Source organism: Rhododendron vialii, chromosome 3a (assembly GCF_030253575.1).
Source record: "Rhododendron vialii isolate Sample 1 chromosome 3a, ASM3025357v1".
Taxonomy (NCBI): Eukaryota; Viridiplantae; Streptophyta; class Magnoliopsida; order Ericales; family Ericaceae; genus Rhododendron; species Rhododendron vialii.
Window position 1 is genome coordinate 21,390,001 of NC_080559.1, and position 20,000 is coordinate 21,410,000.

Below are 20,000 nucleotides of genomic sequence, written 5' to 3' on the forward strand. Positions count from 1 at the left end.
TAGTGATTTTGCCACACCCTTTTTTGATAATGCCACACCCTGCAAGTGTATTTTTTAGTGCAAAAATACATTTGCAGGGTGTGGCAAAATAATTTCTCATATGTATAAAAGGCTGACATCAAGTTAACGGAGAAATAAGTGAGACTATCAAGAAACAAGAAGGCTTTAGTTGGCCGAATCACAATAGCCAATCACGAAACTAAAATGGTATTGCCCTCTAATGGCCAATGCAAAAAAGGGGAAAAAAAAATCATCAGGACACCCTAAAACTGTAGAGCATGTTTTTTTATTTGGTTTTTTTTTTTGGACATAATTTTAGGCATCTAAACAAACGTTATGACAGAAACTAAAAATGTATCAAGACGAAACACAGAAACCTATTAATTCATGAAGCAACTGATCGATCTTAGGTTATTCTACAACATATAGAAATTAATGCAATGTGATGAGCGCAACCTGCACTAAAAATTCTTGGTTTGGCTGCTTACCGGAATAACTTTTAATGGCAACACCAATTAAAGCCTTTGTATGAAAGTTTTCGGTTATTCCTTTCGATTCATCCACTAGGATAGTTGGGACAGCAATGGTAGTATATCTTCAGTTTTTGTGTCCTTTAGGGCAGCTTCAGTAGCATGACATCATTAATTTGTACTCAGTTAAGTGAGGATGGAAATGAGAAGCCTTCAATTACGGAATGGAAGCAAAGAAGAATGACATAACACTAAAAATACCAACATGGAGCACTATAGTTTGTTTATATGGATCCAAACTGAATTAAAACTAATAAGGAAACTAAAAACACAAGTAGTGATAGTGTTTAAATGAGCCAACATAATCACCCTGCAAATATTCATGATACCACCTCGAAAATACAAGTAAACCAAGCAATGATATTGTTTAAACGAGCCAACATAATCACCCTGCAAATCTTCGTGATACCACCTCAAGTTCGGAAAGCACTGAAATTAATAAAATGGAAAAGACTTAAATGTCTTTGGATTTACACTTGAAGCATGGAATACAAACTTTGAAGTTCCAACTCCTACAACTAAAAGATATCTCTTTTTTCATATTTGTCCAATAAAAGCCTTCTTTAGTATTTCAAAAAATGAAAGAGAAACTATTGTAATACATTTAAATTCTGCAAAGTGATTAGATAACTACCTGATGCATTATTTCCCATGAACTGTACATTGTCAGAAGGCCGTTGCATATCATCGTCATTGGAATAGCAGAGGCAGCTCATTATTGATTTCCAGTTCCTCAAGGGAGCAAGCTAGATGTCACCAGGAAAAAATTCAGCATGCAAGATAACACATAAATCTTCATATTTGGGAAAAAAAGAAGACAACTCTCACAGGACCAGAAGCTAGGTAAGAGAATTTAAAGGAAAGGAAAACAAGGCAAGCAATCTCATCCCAAAACACACTATTAGTGTTGGAGCATTCTGAACATCTAATTGAAAAAACTCCAGCAGCACTATACATTCAAAAATATAGCAGCAAAACAGCACATGTTAAGGCAACCATTCCTAGCTGTATAGGTTGCACTCATATGTGACTTCAATTGAAAGAGGGGGGTAAATATAGCTAAGACTCAAAGGCAACTTCATACTCAAACTCCTTATACTCGTTTTGTCGATACCCAAATCTTTTGTATTGTTTTTTTGTTTGGTAAGTATCTGTATTGTTTGTTGATTTTGTGAAAAGAGAGGGTAACAACTTACTATGTGCCAGAGCCTAATATCAGCAACAAATGCACATGCCCAAAAATTAAACTTTGTCCAACCAAAAATACATAAAACCCACCGAAATGACAACCTATATCCAGCCTAAATCATGTAAAAAGAACTTAAAAAATGAACTTTAGAATATCTGAACCCTCGATCTGGAGCCACAATGCTGTAGATAAACAACTGTCGGCCCATTTCTTCTCTGGTTTTTTTTTCCAACAAAAACCCTGACCCTAGAATATGCGTCCACAGAACATCTGATCGACAACCAACAAACCCTAAAAAAAAATTGCAGCGACATTAGCCAAACCAAACAACATGCAAACCGCAACGAAGAACATAAATCGGAGGAGGCCATCGAAAACCCATAGTTTCTGCACTTTCAAGTTTAGTTCTAGCTATTTCCACTAAATCTAACTACATGATATCTTAACTCAAGTTATGATGGTTTAATTACAGATTCTAAAAAATCAAAGCATTAAAATGAATAATTGGGACACAATCTACTATCACACTGACAGGTAGAGTAACATCTTACCAAAAGAAGCAAATCAAGATTTGATAATCCAAATTCGTTCAATATAAGCAATAGAACCGAATGATACATCGACCTGATCTAGGGAGTAAAACATTGATAAGTCACAATGCACATTGATAAATCCAACTTAATGGGTTTATGGGTATGCTCGCTGCTCCTAATGATCGGACATCAATCTTAACATCCACTAATTAAGTATTTGTTGATTGGTAGATATTGATTTACCACAATAAATTCCTTGAAAACAAATCCGTAGATGATAAGAAACAAGTAAACCCAACTCCATGGAAACAATAATCCACCAAGATACAAAAATAACAAAAGTCACTAATTTTCAAAGAGAAGCATAGGCAGACCACAATAAAAGTCAGAGAACAAGTAAATTCTTCCACGCATATAAGAATTTGAATATTTCACCGGGCTTAAATTTTCTACTAATTCGATTTAATTATTCAAGCATAAATGACTCTATCTAGAATACATGAATCTAAATAATAACTAACTAAAGGTACCATGAGGTAAATCTTGGATGTTTGAAACCTCTATAATAAATCTTCACGCAAACTAAATAAGCACATAGGAACAAAAACAAACATAACCTTGTAAAGATGACAAACCAAGTAAACCTCACCTTGCTAAAGGCTATACATTAAACACTCCTTAAAACATGCATAAAGTCAAAACACAACGAACAACAAATATTTAGTGCACAAGCAACATGAAACGTAAACCCCGAAAAGGGAGACGAATTCAATATACTGCAAAACAAAGCACCAAAAAGCGATACTCATCACACATGCACTTAACAGAAAACATAGACCAAAGGGGGAAAAAGGACAAAGCAATTGTAACAGTCACCTGTCACTGTGGAGCACATAGCAAAAGCAGACCCTACAAAAGGAATAGGGCGTTGCTATTCGCAGCCCTTTATTTTCTCCCATAGCCCGTTAAAAATTTTCAATTATACTCAACAATTAGTTACCGAAATTGAGATATATTTTCAGCATCCAATTACCAAAATATAATATTTTTTTCAACAGCTATTTACCGAAAATGTATTTACCGAAAATGTATGTTCGACAGTTGTTTACCGAAAGTTGAACATATTTTCGACATGTAGTTACCGAAATATAATGTTTTCAACAACTATTTACCGAAATGTTATGTATGATTTTCAACAATCATTTACCGAAATGTAGTGGGCTATGGAAGAAAATAAAGGGTTGCGAATAGTAGTGCCCAAGGAATAAATAAAATACACAATGATCAGGCAATAATATTTCTTAACAGGTCCTGCACGCGCATAGGTAACTCAATTCTATGCAAAAAGCACACACGAATGATCACTATCAATGACTAAAAGAGATAACCCTAAAAAACACTTTGCATACTGAAGGCTGAACTCCAAACTAGCCACGTCAATGACAAGACGGCAAAGCAAGCAACATAACCAAAAACCATAACCAAAAACCATAACCAAAACCCACCGAACTGAATCTCAAGCACGCAGTGCAACCAGAAACAACAACCAAAATCTACCTAACACACAAGACCAAACGATCCAAAAACCAGCCATCTGTGCGGCGAGGCAGAAACAAACGGCAATAGGTATCTCTTCCCAGGAAGCGCACTGCAAGAGATTCGTGCCAAAGGGGAAAAAGAAAAAACAAAACAAAACGGCCACCATACCACAGCCAAACCACTAATTTTGCCAAATTTCGTAGCCACCTGTTTGGTTCTTCATATGACCATCAACTGGGCTTAGAAAAGTATTATAAAAAGCACGAGGGTACTCATGGCTGTAAAAAAATTACCCCGCCAAGGCACTAACTTCATTAACATTGTAATTGTTTCATCATCACCTTATTAGGGATACCGAATCACCCATAACTTGTCACTCACTCATAACATTATAATGGCATTCACGTTTTTTGCCTAGGCTGAAAAGACGGAATAACCCTCATCCTCAAGACTAGTGGCAGTTCAATTGAGGGGCAAATGTGTTCCAAATTGAAAAATGGCATATCCCAAAAACTCAGCTGAGAACTGAAATCTTTGCAAACACAACTAAAAACTGCAAGTATCCACAACAAACTTATGCCATTTGGCTCAGAAAAATATCATCATAGCCACCAGTAATCAACATGAAAGTGTGCAAGTGCAATTAAGTGATTGAAACCTTAGCAAACACAGTTAAAAAACTGCAATCCACAACAAACTTATGTCATTTGGGTCACAAAAATTTCATCATAGCCACCAATATTATGCCAACATAGCCATCGATTTTGTGACTGAAAGTTCAAGTGCAGCTAAGTGTGTGTACAAGCATACCAAACACAACCCCCCCCATAGCTCGACACACACACACACACACAGAGCTGAAAATTGGAAGTTCATAACAGTAATGCTGTCCATATTGGTGTGGAATGGTCTTAGGCAATTAATTGAAAACCATTGGAAGTTACTCATGACTGCAACTAAAGTTACCCTGCCAAGGTAACTACCTTCTTTACCATTTTAATTTATTCATCATCGCCCTATTAGTAGTGCACAACCCAATTCCTATCATGTAAAGATATTTCCAATTTAGCCACCATAATATAAACACACACGTACAACCATATTCTGCAACAAACTTAGATAGATGATTAGGCCAAAGCTTAATATGCTTCCAAAAATATTAAAGTTTGATTAGTTCAGGTAACAAAAAGATCTCGAATGAGGACTTAACAAATTAAACACGAGCTTAAATTCTAAAGGGAGTAGGATTTGGGTTTCCAGACTTGCAGCAAATCAAAACCAAAATTTGCAACAAATCGAAACCCTAAGCCATAAATCGCAAACCCAGAAATCACAAGCAATCGAAACCCTAACCAAGAAATCGCAATAAATTGCCAACCCAGAAATCGCACCACATCCACAAACTTAGAAATCAAAATACCAATAACCCAGAAATCGTAGAAATCATACCTGTTTCAAATCGCACCAAATCGAAGCACTGAACCAGATGAAAACACTAACCCTTTTTCTGTCGTCGCACAGCTCAATAGGTGGATGAAGAGGGGCAACATCGGGCCCTAAACATGTTGATGATATCCCTCTTCCTCTGTCTGTGCATGTGTGTTGCGACGACAGGTGGCAGCGTAAAGGAACGAAAAGAACAGCACCATAAACTCATCTGACAACTCACACGAACTCAACCCACACGGAAAGAAGTAAAATATAGCAGGAATTACACCACAAACAACACTCACCGTGAATCGCAATAGCAGAAAATCAAGGAGGCGAGAGAAATCCGAGAGAAATTACGGAGGAGGTGGGAGAGTAGATCTCTCTCTCTCTCTCTCATCAGTTGAAGAGAAACGGGGGGGGGGGGGGGGTTGCGACATGGACCAACGATATCCACCTTGTTTATGTTCCTATCCTGAGATCGTCCTTGCATTTCTTCTGCATATAATGTTAGTATAGAATTTCCTACTGGGCTAGTGAAGCTCAAACCTTATATCATTTCTAGGTACTAACTCAGGATAGTAGCTAGCATGATTGAATGCTTGAACGTGGACATATTTTTGAAAGCTAATGATGAGGAGTTACTTATCCATCTTTGTAAATCTCTTTTGGAATATGTATTTGTAACTCTATTTGTAAATCTTTTGATTTGGAATATTGTAAACTCTTAACTCTCTATCAATACTCAGTACTGATGTGATTTGGGGCCTCGGAACCAAAGATGTAATTTTTGAGAACTTTTAGATGTTGAATTGAGATAATGGAAATGAGAATGCTATATTATTTTGGGACATCATATGGATTACTATGAGGTTTTATTTATGAAAATCTTTTATTATTATGTTGAAAACCGAGGGCGTGACAAAGACCCAGCTAGATTGTGTTACACATGCATATTTGACACTTCAAATGTCACGCCCTCGATTTTCAACTAAAATAATAATATATTTTCTAAAAAACAAGTCTTTCTCTCAACTATATTTACCCTTAAATGTCATGTCAATCCAAACAACGAATCAAAGTCTCTTCTTTTTCTCTCTAATTTTTTTTTTTCACATAAAGTCTCCCAAACATCTTCCACAAAAAGGGACTTCTCAATAATCAAGGAGAGGAGTTTATACATGGCTTTACATATATTCTAATCAAAAGGTACAACCTTCAATTGCGAGTAAAGTACACAACATGAATTATACTAGATGATAAACACTTCCTTAATGATACCAATGAAGCTCTCAAGAGACGTCTCAATGTGCACTCCATGCAACCCAAGCTAAGTGCCATGACCAGTACCTGAAATGATAGGGTGAGCTACACTAGCTCGTAGAGATATCTATATCTAAATTATATGCAGAAGTGAAGACAGATCCGAAGGAAAAACATTTTCCAAAAGCATATTTGTTTTGTCAAAAAGTGGAACTCAAAATACCATACTCACGCTGGAAAATATTTAACTCCATTTCTCAAATACTAACACTCTCACCCACACACACCAATATTCTTAAAATCTCAACTTACCGTTACGGCGTTACCCAAATCAATCTTCGAATCTCAAGTTAACATCTACCAAAATCCCTTCACAATAAGATCTCTTTTATAAGTCTAACATGCAAATACCCTATATGAAACTCTCGCAATACATAGCACCACAAGGTACTAAATATGCATTCACACAGAGCAAGTTGCCCACCACATATCAGGAGAACAAGCCACAATGATTTGGAGGTCTAAAAAAAGGAATATAAAACATGTATTGACATATTGGACGATCCAAGGTGGCAACTCAAGTTCAAGTTCTTTGTTTCTCATATGAATATTCCATTCTGTCTCAAATCTACATCATCGATTATCAAAACCAATTTCATACAAAGCTTTCCATTTTGATTGTAAGGTAGTGTGGATGAACACCCAAGCTAGTACAGGTAAAGCTTTGTTGATTCGAGCTTGAATACTGGAGTCTGTTGATTTGTGCCCAAATACCGGAGACCGCTGATTCGCTCAGAATGCCAAAAGATTTTTTTATTATTATTATCAAAATCCTTTAACAAAAACCAAAATCTCTTTCATCAACTTCATAAACCAATTTCATATCATGTGTCTGAGCCTAAGCTCCTGTCGGGCCAATTAAAGGACCCGACGTCCTCTGCCAGGCACCTTACCCATAAGGTCCTGAAGTATCCAATATGAGCATTTAGCTCCTGCCGAGCCAGATAAAGGACCCCGATGTCCTCTGTTAGGCACCTTACCCATAAGGAGGTCCTGAAGTATTCAATATGAGCATTTAGCTCCTGACGGGCCAGTTGAAGGACCCCGATGTCCTTTGCCAGGCACCTTATCCATAAGGAGGTCCTGAAGTATCCAATATGAGCATTTAGCTCCTGCCGGGCCAGTTAAGTTAAGACCCTGATGTCCTCTGCCAGACACCTTACCCATGAGGAGGTCCTGAATGTTCTCGTTGTGTCTGTTTGTTATTCACCTTTCAATTCGCGTTCAGACAAGAATTTGCATATTGCTATACACTTTAAAACTTAACATCTTGGTGCAGAAGGATTCACGGCATAACATAACAAATAGACGTCGAATTCCCAATCACTTATGTCATGTGATTAATATCATTCACTCACTTATTAACTCCTTATCACTAATAAACCATCTCATCGCTAGTACTACACCGGTATCAACAAATCCTTATTATGCATATAGTGTTTACGAATCTCACTCTATCATATTTCAAACACGATATATGTTCAACCAACCCAACTATCATCTCTAGAACAATGCCACAACCGAAATAGATACGATCAATTAAGTCACCACCACATCCATTCCACGATAATGTGATCGCAAACAGAGTTAAAGTATTCCGGGTTCCTATGACCCTGTGGATCCTCCAAACACAAAATTACCACTTTCAAATTAATAAGACTAACCGCTTTCGATTTCTTCTCTTTACCAATTCATTCACTAAAACATACCCTTTAAACAAAATCAACTTCTCTTAAATTAAACCCCACATACTAGCCCAACATCAAAACAAGAGTATTCGAAGATAGATAAGCCCGAACTCTTTCTATGGCCCCCTCTTTTTTTTCTTTTTTTCTTTTTTTTTCTTTTTTTTCAAAAATTTGATTCAAGTTTTCCCAAATCGCACCCATTTCAAGCATAGGGTTTAGGCACTCAATAATGTACTAAACTACCACATAAACAAGCATAGAGAGAGAAATCTCTAGATTAAAACTCAGTTCTTCCAAAACCCCCAAAAGTCTCGGCACACAAGGCACCACAAATTTCTTTGAGCAAGTTTGCCATATTCTCTTAGAAAATTCATAACTCTTTCATCTTAAACCCAAAAATATTGAAACCAACGCCAAACGTTGCACCACTACAAGCACTACACTCAATAAAAATTCCAGATTCAGAAACGAGAGGAGGTTAACCCAACAATCAAAAGAAAAACAGATTCGCAACCATTTTCGCACCAGTCAACCAACCCTGCTTTAGAAATTCACGAAAAATTGTATACTTAACCAAATTACTTGATTCCAACGCCAATCTCTTCTTAACTTAAATATGCAGCTCCTGTAAAAGACCCAAAGCCACCCAAAATGTTCATCATGCCCAGAAAGTTAAAAGAAGACAGCCACGCACAGATTCGCACATCCAGTATTCAAAAATTCATAAATAATTGTGTGGTTATCGGTTTTGCATGATCTTGGTACCGAAATCTTCGTATTGAAATGTACTTTAACGGTTATGAAGACACCAAAAATTGATTCCTAGCAGAAGGGTCCCAAAAAGACAGATTACCAGAACCCACAAAATTTTCAGCATACACTAGATTTATTCAAGACTCAAAATAGATGATCAAATTTGATTCTTGTACATCAAACTAACACTTAAACATGTAAAGAAGGCAGGAGATCCCTACCTCGAAGGTTAGAAGCAAGCCCGAACATGGAGAAAACCTCAAAGTGCTCCGATCATGATTCTTCTTGGATCAGTAGGAAGATCTCGTCGCGTAGAACAACTTTAATACTTGGGATTTTTTCAAAATCTCTTTCTATGAAGATGAAATCAAAGAGAGAAGTTTGGAGGAGAGTGAGGGGCGTGGGTGTGCGTTGTGTTTACTGTGAGAGAAAGGAGAGAATTATAATTGAGGGATAAATTATCCCCTACACCCACACATGCATCTATCATGTGCCACACACTCATGTATCTTACAATTGCACCGAACTTTCAACTTCTTGCACATCAATCGCCAATTCATTATCCACCATAATAATCAATTCTTTTAAAAAGGGTCCTCTAACATCCCCAACATGAAAAATAAAAAGGTTTTTAATACGGGTCTCTACATCAAAAGATTTTATTGGCCTTTGAAAAGATGCAAAGATTAAACGGATACGGAGGAGGGAGGCGGGTATCACACCAAGAAGAAAGTGTATCCAAACAACGTTGCCACCCAACCATCTCAACAATCATATGCACCACCATATCCAGCAAAAGCAATTAGTTGGAAAGGTTCCAACCGTGCACATTCATAATTTTTATAGTACATCTTTTAAAATACCAACAGACTTTCAAATTGAGCAATGCTACAATGAGCACATTTATGTTATATGTGTATATTATCTCATGTTGCATCAACACATTGAGTGAATGAACTCTCTGCATGTTTTAAAATTCTTCTCTTATAGTATTATTAGAAACATACTCCAAAATGTGAGCAATCAAACATTAATGTGTTGAAGTTTTATTTGGCGATTTTTTGTTTTGTTTTTGTTTTCGTTGTAGAACTTTGTGCCTAGCCATGAATGCAATGGGGACAATTTAAGTTTCATAGCATGTTTGGAGATGAATTGGGGTAGTACTGTGATTGACGCACTCTTTTAATTTGGGGATCATTCGGGGTCCAAAAAATTATCCCAGTTATTAGTTTTGTTCATCTAATTGAGCTTATTGAACAGGCAAAACATCACAATAATTGGAAATGGATAGCAATATGATTGCGAAACGTTTGCAGTTCCATTCGTCAAACATTTGGGGTCAAAGCGAGCCTACGACTTGGGCCTCAATATTTTATATATTTCAAATCCTAATAACTCTCCCAATGAGCAGTGATTAGCTTTAATATTAGTGTAAATATTATAGTAGGAAATACTTATAACACATATATTTCAAGGACAATACACGACAGACCTTTAGAGCGGCCCAAAACAATACTATCATTTTGGCCGCAAATGGCCATGGGACACCACATAAGTCCTCAAAATTACGTTTTAACCCCAAATCATGAAAAATAAATCTTCAAACTCTACTGTGGGGGCTCCAATGAAGTGGAAATTAAAGAATTAGAGAAGATTGATTGTCAATTTGCAGAAGTTAAAGGTTTGGAGAGAAAAAAAATGGCTTAATGGGTAGGAGAAGATTTAAAACCTTGGTAGTTTTTCACAATCTACTTGCCTTAGGAAGGTGCTCTATTCTCAATTCTAGACCGAACAAGTTGGAGCCAATTTGAGAGATGTTTAAGGGTTTGTTGGGATCTTGAGGGAAAGAAGGAAGGAGCTTCCCTCTCCTTGTTTGGATTGAGAGAAAAGAGAGGAGAAATTTACAAAATATAAAACTATTATGAAGAGTAAAATTTTTCACTTCTTTCATAACTATTTTCTTTTATCTTCCCTCATTTTCTACATGTTCCCAACAGGCCATAAAGATTGGGAGAGTTGGAAAAAAACAATTACTATCATTGCTTGTCTTTTTTGTTTTTTTTGTTCTCTCTCTTGCAAACAGCTCATTTGGATGTCAAATCGGCAAATCCACCAAATTTGGATCTTTCCCAACTGCCCAAAGAAGTCCTTAATAATTCCTTAAGAAATTAGACCAAACAACTTGTGGTCTTCATAATTACCAAAGAAAAAAACTTGTCTTCTCAATGAAAATTGTTGCTAAATAATTGAAAAGACCCTAAAAAATTTGCTCCAAAGGCTAGGGACGGATACAGAATTTCAAAGATTGGGTGGGTGAATATTAAAAAGTTTTGTAAACATATGAAATGCGATATTAATTTTCTATTATAAGTCAAAAAAATATTAAATTTTAAATTATCATATGGTATTCTGATCAACATATTCTGTGAGTACTAAAATATAAACCATAAATAATTTTTTTTCCACATAAATAACTATGAAATGCATGCAATATTATGCATTCCTGTGTCTTTTTTGGAAGGGACATCTCTGTCTATTTTAAAAAGCAAAAAATAACAAAAATAGTAAGGGTAATAAGTGGAGAGAGATAGAGAGAGAAATGTTGAAAGTAGGGAGAATCTAGGAGGAATCTAGGAAGAATTTTTTGAAAAATTCTTTTTAAGTTGCAAAGAGAACAAAGCAAAATAACATTAAAAATGTTGCTTAATTCCAAAACCTCTTGATTGTACAGGTGTTCTGATGTTGGGTGGATGAACATGCATAGCTTTTGGGTTTGTTCGGTTGAGTTTTTGGATTCTAAATTATTACCATGCTCCAAAATTCACTCATTACTCCTATCTTTAATCATTACTTTCATTTTTATCTCTATCTTTCTCCAATCATTACCCATATCTTCATACCCTAATCATTACAAATTCAAATTTAAAAATCCAAAATCCCCAAAACTAAGTTTTAGACAAAAAAAATAGGAAAATTTTCAAAAAAGCCCCTGAACTTTCTGACAATTCGCAAAAAAACACCTGGATTTTCACTATTAACAAAAAAACACTTAAATTTAGCATTCCGTTAACAATTAGGCCCCTGCCATCCAATTCCGTCTAATCCTAATGGATGGAGCTAACGGAAGGCGTTAACTTTTTATTTATTTTTTACTTTTTACATTCAAAAATTACTTTTGCCTCTTTCTTTTTTATTAGTAAATAAATATGCAATAAATTTTTTTTCTTATTATTTATCAAAAATTACTTTAACCCCATTTTTTATTTTCAAATTTTACCTTTCCCCCCTCTCTCTCTCTCCTTTTTTTTTTTATAATATTAGAATCGACTCCACACCACCAATTAACCCCACAACCAACCGCCAAAACCTTAGCCACAATTTTAAAAATTCGAAAGTACTTTTAACCTCCTCTTTGTAACCTTTTCTTTTCTTTTTTTTTTTTTTTACTACTTTTACTTCCAAAAATTACTTTTAACTCATTCTTTTTTTAGTCATAAATAAATATGCAATAAAGTTCTTTCTTCCTTACTCTTTTCCAAAAATTATTCACCCTCGTTTCTTAACTATTTACGAAAATTATTTTAACACCCCCTGCTTCCCTGCACCCATCCCATTTTTTTTTTTACTTTCAAATTTAACCTTCCCCTTACTTTATCTCCCTCTTTTTTTTTAAGAAATTCAATCTCATACCACCAATTAACCCCACAACCAACTGATGGAGGAATTTTGGGTTTCTCCAAACTGATCGGTGGAGAGAAGGCGGGGAGGATTTTCATTAGTGGAGAGAGAGAGAGAGAGAGAGAGAGAGAGAGAGAGAGACAGAGAGAGAGAGAGAGAGAGAGAGAGAGAGAGAGAGAGAGAGAGAGAGAGAGAGAGAGAGAGAGAGAGAGAGAGAGAGAGAGAGCATTTGAAAGTAAAAATGGGTCTTAAAGTTATTATTATAAATAGTAAAGATTAGAGTTATAACAAATTTTTGATAAATAGTAAGAAAAAAAATTTATTTCATATTTTTTTACTACTAAAAATAAAGAGTTAAAAGTAATTTTGGAAGTAAAAAATATAAAAAACAGGATTGTTAAAAAAAAGGAGGTTAAAAGTAATTGTGAATTTCTGAAATTAGAGTTAGAGCTTTAGTAATTGATTGGTGGTTTGGGGTTAGAGTTCTAAAAAAAGAGAGGGTTAGAGCTTTAAAGTTATTATTATAAATAGTAAAGATTAGAGTTAAAGTAATTTTTGATAAATAGTAAGAAAAAAAACTTTATTTCATATTTATTTACTACTAAAAATAAAGAGTTAAAAGTAATTTTGGAAGTAAAAAATATAAAAAACAGGATTGCTAAAAAAAAAGGAGGTTAAAAGTAATTTTGAATTTCTGAAATTAGAGCTAGAGCTTTAGCAATTGATTGATGGTTTGGGGTTAGAGTTCTAAAAAAAAAGAGGGAGAGAGAGAGAGAGAAGGGAAAAGGAAAAATTTGAAAGTAATAAAAAAGATAGTGATTAAAGTTATTTTAATAAATAGTAAAAAACAGAGTTAAAGTAATTTTTGACAAATAGTAAGAAAAAAAAAACTTTATTGCATATTTATTTACCAATAAAAAAAGAAAGAGTTAAAAGTAATTTTTGAATGTAAAACGTAAAAAAAAATAAAAAGTTAACGCCTTCCGTTAGCTCCATCCATTAGAACTAGACGGAATTGGACGGCAGGAGCCTAATTGTTAACGGAATGCTAAGTTTAAGTGTTTTTTTGTTAAAAGTGAAAGTCTAGATTTTTTTTTGCGAGTTGTTAGAAAGTTCAAAGGTTTTTTTGAAATTTTTCCCAAAAAAATACTCCACGTACTATTGTTGTTGATCTTTTAAATAAGCCACTTGGCTTATTTTTTTATCCAAATGACTTATTTTACAAGAACAACCAACAAAAATTTGAAATGTGAAAAGGACGATAGCTCAAAGCTCATTCACCCTTTGGTTCGTGTTTGCCAGCCAAAGGCACCCGTACAAACAACAAAACCAAACAAGAGAGCAGAAAATTCTTACTAGTACTGTACTTTTTTTCCCATACAAATAACAAATGTGAGACATTATTCTCTATTTTGGTAAAGCCCAAAGGCTTTTGGGTTTTTGATAGCTGAAGAAAAGAAACAACAATACAAAGACGGGGAGGGAGGGAGGAGGATGAGCGGAGCAGGAGCACCCGATTTCTTCTACAGAGAGGCTCAGCGCCTAGGTTACGTCGCTCGCTCCGCCTTCAAGGTCTGCTGCTGCTTCTCCTCTCCTCTCTTCTCTTTCTATGCTTTATCTTTGGCCTTTCGTCGAACACATACATGTATGTGCAAAACCCTCTTTATGTTATAATCTCCTCTAATTAAATTATGCGTTTCTGTTGCAAGAGCAGCTGTTTCAGATGCAGAAGCAGTACAAGCTCATTAAACCCGGCTCTTCCGTCCTCGACCTTGGTTGTGCTCCTGGTGCCTGGCTTCAGGTCTGTGCGTGTGTGTGATCTTTTTCAAATGTCAGTGTTGTGAAATTTGAAGATTGTTTATTTAATTTATTTTTTGGATTTCATGACTTGAATTGAATTCAGGTAGCTTGTCAGAGCTTGGGACCATTAAAAACAGGTGGCGTTGTTGTCGGCATTGATCTGAAGGTGATTCTCTGTACCACTAGAGCTGTTGTTTTGGGTTGGGTTTGTTTGTTGGTTTAACTGTATTTGTTGAGGAGAAATTGGTCTTGTGGGTTGTGGGGGGTTTTAAGAATGTGGGTAATGTGCAGAGCAGAAGGTGAAGGTCCCTTCTCTTTACTGTGATGCAAGAGTTCAAACTGTTTGTGCAGATGTCATGAACCTCCCGAGACACCAAGTTCGAGCACTCTCTCCTCAGGTACGGTTCTGTGAATCAATCCATAGTATCTGTTGCCAATGCTGGGGCTCTTGAGTGTATAATTTTTCAGTTTCATTGTTAGAGTGATTTCACTTGATTTGTTATTTTGTTTTTTGAATTTTTCGCTTGATGACTAATGAGAAAATCATACTATAAACGTCTCTCGGTATGATTGTATTTAACATCTGACAGGCTCTTGAATAGGTCAATGTTCCCACTTAATTGACACACTATGGTTTGACTCTCCAGCTTTATCAACAGGGTTGTCGCATAGGTTTAATTCCTTTTCCCCTAGAATGTTCAGTGATAAAACAAGAAGAGTGCTCTAGTGCATTTGTATCACTAGGATTATCTAGCATGGTAAATATCCTTGTTTATTCTCTGCTCCATGCTCTGTACCTTCTCTGATAGCTTTGACATCAGACTGTCAGGTGATTTAGATTTAAGTTCAGATTCTTGTTGGTGGTAATTTGTTTGTTGTTATTCTCCATCTCTATGGCATCTTGCATTCTCATTAGATTCTCAATTGATTTGAGCATCTAGCTTCTTCCTTATCCTGATCCATGCTTCTTTTTCCTCAGCTAGGGAAAGAATTAGAATGTTGTTTTTGCAGTCCCACAAGGCCACATGTGACACTGATAGGTCGTTGAGGCTTCCTTGTCAACCAGCCTTTACTATAGGATTTGCCTGCTAAAATTGTCGAGAATTAACAAGTTACCTCACTAGTTGAAGGCTCACTCATTATCCAAAGGCACATCTTATACACCTGCTACATATGAACAACTACTATCCTCTAAAGTGCTGTAAACTATTGGATAAAATTTGGCCACTAACAACTTATTCATAATTAGTTGTTTACATTGTTGGGATTAAGCGCGGGAGCACCCAAGATCCGAGATTCAAACACAACCACAATCACATCCAATGGAAACACGATGAAACATAAAATAGCGAGAGACATGCAAGATTTACGAGGTTCGGCAATAACACGCCTACTTTACGGAGAGGATCCCATTTTTTTACTACGAGATAATTGTACAAGTACACTCGAGTATGAAAAACCCACACCCACACCCACCCAAACCCTTATACCCTCACTCATACAAGAACACACTCTCACCAATAACACACCTACTTTACAGAGAGGATCCCATTTTTTTACTACGAGATAATTGTACAAGTACACTCGAGTATGAAAAACCCTCACCTAAACCCTTATACCCTCACTCATACAAGAACACACTCTCACCAATAACACACCTACTTTACGGAGAGGATCCCATTTTTTTACTACGAGATAATTGTACAAGTACACTCGAGTATGAAAAACCCTCACCTAAACCCTTATATCCTCACTCATACAAGAACACACTCTCACCAAGCTTATGCTGCCCACACACCCCCTTACACTACACTCTACCATGTATCTCCTAAGAGGTATTGTGTAAACTACTTGTGCTATCCCAAACATGCACATACATGAGTATATATAGCATTGGTAGAGGATCCTAGAACAAGCCATTATGCTTTGATTGCCCTTTGGACTACCCAAAGCAAAGCCACCATCAATTTTCCATGCCTTGGAAAAAACCAAGATAGCATTCCAAGAGAACTCCTTGGGAGTTAGAACAACCCCATGGGGAACTCGAACCACCCCAATAAATACCATTTGGAATTCTAACCATCCCGACATACATTTGAAGCAAATAACACTTCCTTTTATTCCTTTGGTTGCCCTAGATGTTGTAATGACGTGGGAAACAAATTCCACCTCTTTGGCCATCCAAACATGTGAGAGAATATTCTTTCCCTCAGCTTGTTTTGTTCTCTCTTGAAAACCCCCGATCCAAAGGGGCTGTAAAGCAATATACACGAAAATCATTACCAACAACATAAAAGCTCAGTTACTTTATGGTCATGGCATGTGTACTGACCAAATGATTCCTCATAGAACCAAATAACCTATTTTTCATTCCTTTGTGCAGTATGTGTTTTACCTCTAACTGGTTACCACCTCAACATGGACGAATCTATACAATGAGATTCACGGAATTTCGAAATAAGATCAGTGTTATTAAAGTGGCAGTTGTATTTGTCAACACAGTACTTTGTACATCAACTTAAATTTTGCTCAGGTATTAGACCTCTTCCCCAAAGGAAACTATACAATTGATGTGTTTTGTTTTGCCCATTTTGCAGCAGCAAGGATTTTCTGTCATACTCTCAGATATGTGTCCCCTAGTTTCTGGAATCAATATTAAAGATGCAGCATTATCTGCTGAGTTAGGGATGCGAGCACTTGATTTGGCTGTTGGAAGTGGTGCCTTATCTGATATTGATACCAATGATATGGATAGGGAGGGCCTATCGGATGGCTCTGCTTCCGGTTCAAATGATGGTGGTGTACTGAGACCTGGGGGCCACCTAGTCATTAAGCTTCTAGAGAGTGAAGATGTAAAAGGTACAAAACTTATTTGGTTAAATCTGTACTATTTTTGTGCTGCAACTTATGTGCTTTTCTTGCTGGGGTTTGATGTGTAGAATTCAGCGGAATTTGCAAACTACTCTTCAGAAAGGCGTCGTGGTTGAGGCCTAAAGCTACCCGATCATCTTCCAGAGAGATCTACTTGATATGCCAGAGTTTGCTCCCATTGGTAGGGACCAAAAGTACACCTTAAAATGGCATAGAAAAGCATAGCATTCAATTTCGCCAATGGTGATTTTGGTCGACGAATTGGAAAATGCACGTAGTTTTGTAGTTTGACTAGTGAACTGGCATGGCGTGCTTGATGGGAACTCGAGACAGTTTTGTATTGACCAAAGATATGCGCTCTTTTTTTGGGGGGGTTGGGTATTTCATTTTGTTTCATGTTAGAACATAAAATACTTCGTCCTGCGAAGGGAGAGCATAGTGGTGAGGGCTTGAACACTCAACCTGGTGAGCAGCAACTCAAGGGCAGTACTAGGTAGTATGATTGATGTGTACAAATCACACACACACACACACACACACACACACACATATATATATATGCATACTTATATTATATACATACAAGTATGTGTATATATATTACAAGCGAGGAGAGTGTGGGTACTATCTTTGGTTCCTGCTAACATGGGGGTCTTCAGTTTGGGGGATCTAGTTCGCGTCCCACCTCCAATTTGGTTAGTGCCTTCCCATCCTGGAAATTGGGCTTGAGACTCGTCATAAATCGAATCCCTTGCTTATCTTATGTTTTGTACATTGTTCTTTGGCAAGGAATCTTTACATGTTACTAATTTACATGCATTCAATATCATCGGTTTTAAGATGTCCAAATTTTGTATGGAGCACTACAGTCCATTTTGTTTAATTTTTAATTCAAACCTTGACATATTTAACACGGGTGCCGTACATGGGGGAAGTTATTGGTTTTATTGCTTCCTTACCAGATATAATTTCTGTAAAGCCCCAGGCATCAGCATTTTGGAGGGTTCTTTTCCAATTTTTTTTGGATAAGATAACTAGGTAGAACCGTAGGATGACATTTCATTTCTATACTTCGCGTGTTTATGAAATTCTCCCTCGCTCTCTCTTCCATTTTCAATGTTTAGTAACAAGTTACTTCACTGGTCAGTTAATGTCCTCCTTTAGTGACTTTCCTGTTAGTGAAATGCCAAGTCCATGGCTCCAGGGGTCCGCTACATGATTTCTGTGATTTTTATCTGCACACACTTCCTAGGAGGTAATATGTTCCTGAATGTTGAAGGGGATTGCCATTTGCAATTGGCGTTGATTTTTTTAGTTTCAAAGAAATTAGGGCACACTTATATACACATAAATTATAGGGATACGAATGGATATTATAGGCGAAAAGACTGCATTTAAAATTTTTAGCATGGTATGCAAGGTCCGGTTGTACTAGGAAAATATGTCTGTGGAGATCGTCTGGAATCGAAAAGTATTCTGAACTACTTTAATAGGTTTTTTTAAGCAATTTTGGCATCTTTTAAACATTAAGTTCGTCATGATATGCAGCTGAAACTATCGAAGATTTTTTAATGCACGAAGCTCAGGAATGCACAAACCGCAAAAATGATATCATTGTGCCTGGATATGTGGCACACCTCTCTAATGGATAGACAAATACGAAATACTGGTTAATGGTACAAGATTTTGTTTCGACTCTAGATGTTTTTCTGCATTTTATCTCATGAACTGGTTTGTGCGTGAATTGTTATTGGGATCTAACAAAACGAAATATTTTGGTCATCGTTCTTTTGGGGTTCTATGCCCTGTACATGGAAATGAAGAACTTTCTATCCATGGATTTTGTAATTCTATTAAACTTGGTTTGGGTTTTGGCTTTCTGGAATTACACGTGAAGATGCAGCTTTGTAAGAGAGAGGCAAGGCCGGGGCGCTCAACTGAGGGCAACAAGGAGTTGTGGTGTAAGAATCAATGGAAATTCAAGTTTTGTAATGCCTAGGGCAACAAGGAGTAGCGTCAAAGGTGCAACGAAACAAATGAGTGCAAAATTTTATTGACTGTTCAATCCATTCTGAAGTATCAATATTGACATGCTGTATAAAATGAAAAAGAGGTAAATGACTTTACAGTGTCCTAATCTCTTGCTTGTATAGACAGTTAAATAGTTGGAATAGAAAGTTACTGTAAAATATTTTGTAACTGCAGCCTTCCACTTTAATACGTCATCAATCTGTCATCGAATGTGAGTTCTCCCTAATGACCAAACTCCTGTGTCCTTGACTGTAGCCTGAAACAAAAGTTGAAAGCCTTTTAAAATTTTGACATGAGGACCGTTGGAATTCCCTGATACAAAATGGTTCCAGGGATGGTTCAATCTCATCAGGTATGGTAATAGGTTCACTTACTGTTGTTTTTACGGATGGGAATACATTCCAAAATCTAAGTGTCTCGTCCCCTGCTCCAGTCACTATTGTCTGCAGAAACAAGTTCAAATGCACATTAGAAGTCACCTTGCCAAGCTATAACGATTGCATACATATACAATGATATTACTCGAATTGGAACAAGGATTTGATGCAATACCTGGCCGTCAGGTGACATGGCAAGATAGAGCACCCGCAAACTATGGCCAGTTAGGGTTGCAACCTATCAAAAGACAAATCCACAT

At 36.5% G+C, this 20,000-nt stretch overlaps 2 protein-coding genes and 3 long non-coding RNA genes across 9 annotated transcripts in view; 1 reads left to right on the forward strand and 4 right to left on the reverse strand.

Annotated features, from left to right (window-relative positions):
- The window catches only part of LOC131320413 (uncharacterized), a 1,046-nt gene extending 444 nt beyond the window's left edge, over positions 1-602 (reverse strand). Inside the window, exon 1 of the long non-coding RNA XR_009198223.1 lies at positions 378-602. This is a non-coding gene — a long non-coding RNA (uncharacterized LOC131320413). The remainder of the gene's footprint in view (positions 1-377) is intronic.
- Positions 603-694: 92 nt separating this feature from the next.
- On the reverse strand, positions 695-5,559 carry LOC131320412 (uncharacterized). 3 transcript variants are annotated; one of them, XR_009198221.1, is made up of 3 exons: positions 5,241-5,559; positions 1,165-1,276; positions 695-1,042 (listed from the first exon to the last, which is right to left on the reverse strand). It is a non-coding gene; the product is annotated as an uncharacterized LOC131320412 (long non-coding RNA). The 3 variants fall into 3 exon arrangements; XR_009198222.1 differs by having other exon boundaries at positions 695-862; positions 943-1,276; XR_009198220.1 differs by having other exon boundaries at positions 695-1,276.
- A 734-nt stretch (positions 5,560-6,293) lies between these two features.
- LOC131320414 (uncharacterized) lies at positions 6,294-9,616 on the reverse strand. Its single transcript, XR_009198224.1, has 2 exons — positions 9,205-9,616; positions 6,294-6,569 (listed from the first exon to the last, which is right to left on the reverse strand). It is a non-coding gene; the product is annotated as an uncharacterized LOC131320414 (long non-coding RNA).
- Positions 9,617-14,071: 4,455 nt separating this feature from the next.
- On the forward strand, positions 14,072-19,230 carry LOC131320416 (uncharacterized). 3 transcript variants are annotated; one of them, XM_058351117.1, is made up of 8 exons: positions 14,072-14,233; positions 14,376-14,462; positions 14,565-14,627; positions 14,758-14,859; positions 15,109-15,219; positions 17,059-17,320; positions 17,401-17,513; positions 18,881-19,230. In XM_058351117.1, exons 1-8 carry the CDS (start codon positions 14,156-14,158, stop codon positions 18,902-18,904), a joined length of 840 nt encoding a protein of 279 aa, XP_058207100.1. In that variant the 5' UTR covers positions 14,072-14,155; the 3' UTR covers positions 18,905-19,230. The 3 variants fall into 3 exon arrangements, with proteins under 3 accessions (XP_058207100.1, XP_058207101.1, XP_058207102.1); XM_058351118.1 differs by lacking the exon at positions 18,881-19,230 and having other exon boundaries at positions 15,121-15,219; positions 17,401-17,787; XM_058351119.1 differs by lacking the exons at positions 15,109-15,219; positions 18,881-19,230 and having other exon boundaries at positions 17,401-17,787.
- A 125-nt stretch (positions 19,231-19,355) lies between these two features.
- The window catches only part of LOC131320415 (protein FIZZY-RELATED 3), a 3,769-nt gene continuing 3,124 nt past the window's right edge, over positions 19,356-20,000 (reverse strand). The window contains exons 8-10 of the mRNA XM_058351116.1: positions 19,916-19,978; positions 19,738-19,806; positions 19,356-19,619 (exon numbers count right to left, since the gene is read on the reverse strand). Coding sequence (XP_058207099.1) covers positions 19,566-19,619; positions 19,738-19,806; positions 19,916-19,978 — 186 coding nt within the window. The 3' untranslated portion in view covers positions 19,356-19,565. The remainder of the gene's footprint in view (positions 19,620-19,737; positions 19,807-19,915; positions 19,979-20,000) is intronic.

Coding starts and splice junctions, on each gene's coding strand:
- LOC131320416 (XM_058351117.1), top strand. CDS start 14,156: ATGAGCGGAGCAGGAGCACCCGATTTCTTCTACAGAGAGGCTCAGCGC. Junction 14,628..14,757: donor TTGTCGGCATTGATCTGAAG/GTGATTCTCTGT, acceptor TGTGCAGAGCAG/AAGGTGAAGGTCCCTTCTCT. Junction 17,514..18,880: donor GCCAGAGTTTGCTCCCATTG/GTAGGGACCAAA, acceptor CATGATATGCAG/CTGAAACTATCGAAGATTTT.